The sequence below is a fragment of the Nothobranchius furzeri genome, chromosome 13, assembly GCF_043380555.1.
Source record: "Nothobranchius furzeri strain GRZ-AD chromosome 13, NfurGRZ-RIMD1, whole genome shotgun sequence".
In the NCBI taxonomy this organism is placed as follows: Eukaryota; Metazoa; Chordata; class Actinopteri; order Cyprinodontiformes; family Nothobranchiidae; genus Nothobranchius; species Nothobranchius furzeri.
Window position 1 is genome coordinate 24,935,492 of NC_091753.1, and position 7,595 is coordinate 24,943,086.

The 7,595-nt window shown below is 45.0% G+C and overlaps 1 protein-coding gene across 4 annotated transcripts; it reads right to left on the minus strand.

Moving 5' to 3' along the window:
• Positions 1-4,401: 4,401 nt before the first annotated feature.
• LOC139062481 (spectrin alpha chain, non-erythrocytic 1-like) lies at positions 4,402-7,316 on the minus strand. 4 transcript variants are annotated; one of them, XM_070543418.1, is made up of 10 exons: positions 7,198-7,316; positions 6,910-7,127; positions 6,721-6,797; positions 6,532-6,636; positions 6,424-6,456; positions 5,444-6,351; positions 5,263-5,331; positions 4,871-5,182; positions 4,570-4,776; positions 4,402-4,487 (listed from the first exon to the last, which is right to left on the minus strand). In XM_070543418.1, exons 1-4 carry the CDS (start codon positions 7,205-7,207, stop codon positions 6,630-6,632), a joined length of 312 nt encoding a protein of 103 aa, XP_070399519.1. In that variant the 5' UTR covers positions 7,208-7,316; the 3' UTR covers positions 4,402-4,487; positions 4,570-4,776; positions 4,871-5,182; positions 5,263-5,331; positions 5,444-6,351; positions 6,424-6,456; positions 6,532-6,629. The 4 variants fall into 4 exon arrangements, with proteins under 4 accessions (XP_070399519.1, XP_070399520.1, XP_070399518.1 ...); XM_070543419.1 differs by having other exon boundaries at positions 5,263-5,491; XM_070543417.1 differs by having other exon boundaries at positions 6,532-6,797; positions 7,198-7,314.
• Between the last annotated feature and the right edge of the window lie 279 nt (positions 7,317-7,595).

The window sequence follows — 7,595 nt, forward strand, 5'->3', positions numbered from 1 at the left end:
AAGGGCTTCCTGGAGTTCAGCTGGTGTTAGTGGCGAGTCCAGGACTGTAACTTGGCTGTCTGATAATTTAGGAAGTGTTATCCTGTCAAGGAACTCATTGATCTCGTTATCTGAGGGGTTTATTTGTGGTGAGTACAAAGTTTGGTAAAAGTCTCTGAAAGTGTTGTTTATGCTTTCAGGGTCATAAACTATATTCCCGGTTGAGTCTTTAACAGCAGATATGGTAGTTTTATCTTTATTAATTTTTAACTGGCTAGCTAAAAATTTACCTGATTTATTACTATGTTCAAAGTTTTCTATTCGTAGTCTTTGTGCTAAAAATTGTGTCTTTTTGTCAATAATTCCATGAAGTTCTAATTTAGCTTTACGTAATTTGCTCATCAACTCTTCTTCTGTGGATGCCTCTAAAGACTTGATGATTTCCTCTAACTCCTGAATACATTTGTTTTCGGGGGGTTTTCCTATGTGATGAGAAAGAGATTATTTTACCTCTCTTCACTGCCTTTCCTGCCTCCCAGAGAACAGATGCTGATGTTCCAGGCAGGTCATTATGTTCTAAATATAAAGCCCACTCATTTTTTAAAACAAATCTATAAAACCTTCATTTTTAAGCAGTGATGTATTAAAGAGCAAGTAACGTCTAAATTAACTTTTTTTTTTTTTGCTGATGAACTGTATAAATGAGTGTCTAACAGTGTTTTAAATGTGTGTATTCATTATTTTAGCATTTTGGTGCATTTTCTTTAAAAATTAAAAATTCTGCCTTAATACCACAGTATAGCGCCACCTTCAGCTTAAAACATAGAATTTGAGTCATTTTGAATACATTTTAGCCAATGGCCAAAGAGTAAGATACTATGTAAACCAGTAGCGTACTACGTAGCAGCTCTGTGTCAAAGTTATAAAAGCAACGAGAGTCTCGGCCACGCCTTGTGGCGAGTTGGGAGTTGGATTTGCAAGTGAGTGTAGGATGTTAGCGGTAGTTCAGCATTAGCATATAGCATTAGCATATCCTAGTCTTTAGCATAGCTTTTAGTGTTATACATACTTATTTAGTGTTAGCTTGGCTGTTGGATATTGTAGTTTAGTTAGTGTTTGGCTGTTAGTGTTATTAGGAAAGTAGTTCAGGTTTAGTGCTCCATCTCAATCTATCGTGTTAGTATGGTGAGAAGGTGTAGTGTAGTGTGGTTGCGGTGGCTCTGTGGGGTTGCACGGGTTTCACTCCTTTCCGCTGGATTTAGAAATTAGGCGCCAGTGGTTGCGCGCAATCGCTGTCTGGAAAACATTCAGCTCCCGCCTGGTGCTGTAGTTTGCAACCAGCATTTTACCCGCAATTCTGCCCGTCTCCGTTTGAAGAGGGAGGCTGTTCCCACCGTGGCTCTTCCGCGATTTAGATGCAGCCCACCGACTCTGCTCCCCCACCATGGCGGGCTCCAGTCTGAGGTGAGTAAGCTAAATAATAGTTTTAACATCTTCTAAAGACAAGTCCCTACCTAAATGCAAAGATTGAGACACGTGGTTCACTCCATTTAGCTAATATCAGCCTGCGCTGCCTTCGGGCTGATTTGTCAAGTTCACAAAATGTGGAACGGGATGTAAGGTTAGAATCAGTGGCGAATCGGAACATGTCTCGAAGCCCTGGCCGACAAAATGGTCCACATGACTACTACTGTCAGGCTCGGAGAAAATTCGGGTTGTTTTTGTGTCAGTCGGTAATTCTGCAACAGTGACTAACTAACGCAGCACTAGTTGACAGCACTACAGCGTGAAATCCAGCTTGTGGCCCGGTTCCGTGAGGAATTCTGTTCAGGAGGTCGCATTTCAGGCTCTCCACATCATATGTGACTGACTTTTACGTTATAATAACGATCAAACACTAAGAATGTTATAAAGCGCCTAAATGTTTCTTTTGTATATTATCTGACTTTATAAACTCCAACAACAATGTGCTTCTACTTTTTTTTTTCAGGCTAAATCAACCCAAGACATTGGCTGTCAGAATGCACTTGTCCAGGCTGATGTGAAGCTTTACCGGCGTAGCAAAGGTGAATTATTTTTAATAATCTTCTATGTAAACATTTTATTATTACCTTCTAGTTTTAATTTGTTTTACAGATTATTGTTACACGTGATTTTATGCTCTTTTAAACATTTATAAATGTGCTACTTCTTTGTTTTTTACATAGCCACCCAGAATAGAGCTCACAGCCGCAGTGTGTCTTGTGACCATAGACTGTACATATACTGGACAATTCGATTCCATAGGCTTCAATAACACGTTATCTGTCCATAATGGGAGGTGTCCACCACCGCCATTTTGACCGTGTCACAGGTTCCGTCCAGCCCAGACAATTCCATAAAAGGGAAGAGAGGAGGCGCTGAGGGTGTGGCTGTAAGGCTGGGCTTGAGTGACGACACCCAGGCGAACTAGCTACGAGCTAACCTGAAGCTAACCCTGGCTAACCCAAAGCTAAAGCGGAGGTGGGAGCCGAGCTAACGGATGTAGCCACCTAGCTTCAACCCAACCGGAGCTAACTGGAACACCCATCGACCTGAACCTTACACGGAGTTTAGGTGGAGGTTTTCTGCGCCTGTTCGTGAGAAGTACCAGTATTAAAAAAGTTTTAAATCGGTAAGTTTATAATTTATTTCCGTAATGAAAACATTTTGCTTTGAGCAAGTTTTCAGTACAGTTTTTTTCGGCGCTATCACTCCTGAGTCGCACCAGCCATTAAATGTATCATGAATAAGAGAAAATATATTTAAGTCGTATTTTGGGGGGACATTTTATTATCTTTCTTACAAAATCTGAGACCAAGCGTTTCACATAGCAACACAAGCACCGGTAACCATAACAGAATGAACAACAGCCAGCAGAGGAGAGGATGGCGGTGTTTCAAACCCTCCCGGCCGGCGAGGACAGCTCATTCCTGGGCTGGAGCCGGCCCTCAGCACCCCGCCACAGGCTCTAACAGATGCTGGCGGTGTTTGAAACCCTCCCAGCGGGACAGGGGAACTCATTCTTGTGTGGGTCGGAGTCGGCCCGCAGCAGCGCGGTGTAGCCTACATATTTTGTTATATAAGTTGCTCTGGAGTATAAGTAGCAGGACCAGCCAGAATATGTAAAAAAGTGCGAGTTATAGTCCGGAAAATATGGCAGTTATTAGTATTCGAGCTAAATTAGCAGCCTAAATACATTTCATATATTTCCAAAATGTGATACTTGTTTGTATCTTGTACAGCCAACTAGTCTTTATTCTGGACTCAGTACAATTTACCAAAAGTAAAGAGACATTCTACAGATGAAGTAAGCACAAGATAACTTACTGGAAGACACGGAATTATCATCAGAACCAGAACAAGAGAGCCTGATAACAGTCGTGAAAATAACAGTTAAAAAGTATGTATGTATAATAGAAATAAAAACATATTAGAATTAGTGTAACTCACTGTGATCCAAACAATAAATCAGCCATAGCTGATTAGTAAATATGACATGAGGTCTGGGAGTTTTTAATTTTAATTTTTATTTTTTTGTTAGATCTGTTTAAATGTCACCATGGCAGCCTGTGTGTCTCCAACATCAGCTACACAAAGCAAGTGTAAGTTCCACATACCTGTCTCACCACTTCATGTATGGTTTTGTACTTTAAACAATTATGACAAACCTGTTATTTTTTTCTCCATAGCCATTTGGATCATTGGAGACAGCTGAGTGAGGCGTGGTGCCCAGAGAGCTGCAGAGACAACCTTGGCCTCCCTGACGTCTGTGTCTCCTGGTTCGGTTGGGGCGGACCATCGACATACATACATGTGCCGACACTTTGCGCCGTTTTATAAACTGTAGTGTTAAAAATAAATGTTTTTGCTCAATTACTGGAATTTCTTTGGTTAAGACAAAAGTGAGGAATAATCATTTACAAGTTATTTGTACAACAGGCCCATTTTAAATCCCAACAGTTTCTTAGCAGCCAATAGAAATGTGTTCTTAACTAACTTTACTTGGTTTAAAAATCTTACTAAAATAAACTTGAGTGCCGTATTGCAAAACCCAATCATACTTGTTATGTAAACATTAGCTTTGTAGATATTTTTTACAGATCTATATTTGTGTGCAACAAATCCAAACTTAAATAGTTTGTCATTCTTTATTGAAAAACAACAAAATACAGTTATACAGAAGTGTGGGAAAATGATAATGTGAAAGTATTGCTATTTAAATGTAATCCTATTTATCTTTAAAAAGGAAAACTCTAAAAATGTCCTGTACAGCATCATGACAGAAGAATGGTGGTCTGTCTGTCAGAATGTGCTGAACAGATTTGCTCTTTGAGGAGGAGTGTCATGTTTGGAGGAAGGTACTTAACCCAAGACATGCAGAATACAACACTGACCAAAAACTGATGGAAAAAAATGATTTATTTATAAGGAGGAACTTAAGGTGCACAGATAAGTCTGTGGTTGGAACTGCAACAACAGCTCAGCATCTGGAGGAGGGAGAACACAGGTGAGCTTAGGTTCTGGTTTCAAAATCCATTGTAGGCAGGCAGAGGTGTTCAGCAGACTTACTGTGGTGGGTGTATGTGTTGGCTGGAGGAGAGAGAGGTAGAGAGGAAGCGCAGGAGAGGGAGCAGAGGTGGAGAGAAGCGGGGCGTCCTGGTGGATGGGGCACTGGGTGAGATGAGAGGTGGGTTATGGAGGGTGGTGATAAGGTCCGTGTGTTGAATATCCAAATCCTGGAGTAGAGGTCAGTATCCAATGAGGTCGACAGGAATCCTGAAGAATGGTAAATCCAATATAAGAGCAAAAACACTACGAAATAACATTAATCCTAGGAACACTAGAGGTAACACGAGTGGCTGGTTACTACCAAAACTGAGGCAATCTTCTGGCGTCAAATTGTGTCCTCCATCCACCTTAAATAGGAAAGCACCCCGCTGATCGCTGATCAGGAACGGCTGGGGTGGAGTCACCAGAACCATGAAGAACGTGTCTCCAGAGACAACTCGGGTCCTGGTACCGATCAGGAATGCGGACCTTATCACCCAGAGCTGCCAGGTCACGCTCAAAGCCTTCATGTTCACGCTGCAGAGCCTGAACGCTGGCCAGGTGGTGGCCGTAGTTGTCTGTGTTCAGGGTCTGGTTCTTCTCCTCGATCCACTCTTTGGTCTCATCAGCGTCTCTGAGAAGACATCAGAACTCCGTCTGAGTGTGGGTCCAAACTCTACTGACCCGTAAGCGGCGCATAAGTGTGCGGGGTACCTGTGGAAGCGCTGCACCTCATGGGCGCTGCCCAGCATGTTGCAGCGAGCGCCAGCGGTTGTTCAGCTCCTGGAGAGAAACCAAACCCAGTGAGATGAAGGTGGACGCCAGCGGGCTGGACGCCGGACGAGGAAACCTGGAGACGGATCGCTCAGACAGGAAGGGAAGAGCTTCCTCTTACCTTGATGGAATTAAAGTTAGCCGTCGTCTGAACGCCCAACCGTACGGTCTGAGGTCAAAGGTCACAGGAAACACACACCAGTCAGCAGTCATACAGATGCATAAAGATAACTGTAGCCATGGCAACCAGCTGACATGTCCCCACTTTCACCAGCACCTGGTGCCTGCCGGGTCACCTGAATTCCTATGTGATGTCAGCACGGTCGGCCGTGACTGCGGCCATCAGAGGTGACCTCTGATCAGCTGAATGAACTCACCTTCTAGGGTGACGCCGTGTTACCCCGGGTTTCCACGGGAGCCGTCAGCAGCACGTTACTGCAGCAGCACGTCTTGCTCGCGTAAGCTGCTGCTTGGCCCTTCCCACGAGACGCGAAGCAGCACGGGAGCAGCTGTCACCGACCGAGCACGAAGTCACTCGAGTGACTTCGTCAGTAAACACAACAACAAGCAGGAGAAAACTACAACATGGTTTGTGTTTTATGTTCTGTCCGTTTTATAATCGCCAATACGGACCTGAAAAACAAAGGAGACCGCTAGCTAGGTGATAACTTCTCACGGGGCCGCTCAGTTAGTAACCTTTTTTAAAAGTAAAGCAACCGGAAGGCAGTACGTTCTTTATTCTGAAAATCTCGGTAGCTTCTCTCAATTTCCGCGTCCGATTTCCTGTCTTTCCTTCCCCAAAAATGTCGAACTTGACCCGTTTCAGAGGCGTCGCGCGTAGAAAATAGAACCGGCGCGTAAAGGCCGCGACATGCTGCTCCTGAGACGCGGCCGACTCGCGCTGCTGACGGCTCCGGTGGAAAAGGTTCTGTTGACCACAGCGGTTCCTATCAGCAGCTATGACGTGCTGCTGCAGTAACGTGCTGCTGACGACTCCTGTGGAAAGCCGGGGTTAGAGTCGGCTTCATCCTGTAAACAAACAAATGAGTGGTAACAAAAACACCACGTCTGGTTCTGGTGGAGGCGGAGGACAACACGCACCTTTCCAGGAGCAGAACCCAGATGTTCTTGTTGCTACAAACAGAGACGAGCAGAGTTAACAAACCAGGAAGTGAGAGGGACCAGCTGCTGCAGACAGGTGACGCTCACCTGAGCCTGAACCATAGGAGCCTCCTCAGCCATCAGACCTTCTGACTCCAGTTCAGATGCCACCTTGTTGATGTCCCTCAGGCGGGACTCGTTGGCCTTCAGGTCCTGCAGGACAAAAGCACCTGCTGATTATCACCTGAGCTGATCTGACAGCTGCTGCTGGAAGACAGAGAGGAGGAAAAGTCCGACCTTCTGGAAGTCGTCAAACTTCTTCTGCAAGACCTCGACCTGCTCCAGGTCCGACCCGTCTCTCCATCCTCATTCAGCTAAAGACGTGAGTTCAAGTAAAACAACCTAAAGTCACACAAACACAAAGCAGGTGTGGAGATGTTCGCTCTGAGCTGGAGGTCGTTCCTCGGCTGTGAAGGGCACACGAACCTTGTTGGTGCTGTTGAGCAGCGTGAGGATGTCGCCCTTCTTCATGGTGACCTCTCCAGGACTCTTCTCCTGGTAGTCGTACAGAGCCAGAACCAGCTCCTTCCCGGTCTCATCGTCAGTTGGAGCCACTTGTTGCTGTCGGGTTAACAGGTCTGGTGTTAGAACGTGGTGGATAAGAATGTTCTGACGGGCCGAGGGTTCTGAACCAGCGAAGTGACCTGGACCCAAACAAAGTGAGCCAGAACCTGCAGACACCTCAGAAACATGTCAGGACCAGACCTGCTCTACCTTCCTCCATTATGGTCTCTCCTTTCTGGGTGACAGCCTTGATGCGAGGTTCATGACCTGTGATCTCAGCCTGCAGAGCCTCGTGCTTCTTCAGCAGGTTCTGGACACCAATCAGGTCCTTCCCTGAGGACACATGTTAGAGTTCAGCATTATGCAGTAGACAGACCAGTTTAACCTAGGGGTTTCTTTCTTCTACAATCTGCTCTTTAACTGTATTATTTCCTGCTATTTCAGCTGTTAACTTTATTTTTTCTGTAAGTGTTTTTCTCCCCAGAAGAAGCAACAATGATGCTTTGCTGAGCTGTGGTGGCCTCATGGAGGGGGCCATCGTCTAGCACACTGCTGCTAACCACTTAATCATTCTCCCTCTCCTGATAATAACATTTTACTTTCTTTGA

What these genes read in the sequence shown, in the direction of transcription:
- LOC139062481 (XM_070543417.1), bottom strand. An exon ending in TGCTCAACAGCACCAACAAG is followed by an intron (nt 6,798 to 6,909) that starts GTTCGTGTGCCC and finishes TCACGTCTTTAG; the next exon opens with CTGAATGAGGATGGAGAGAC.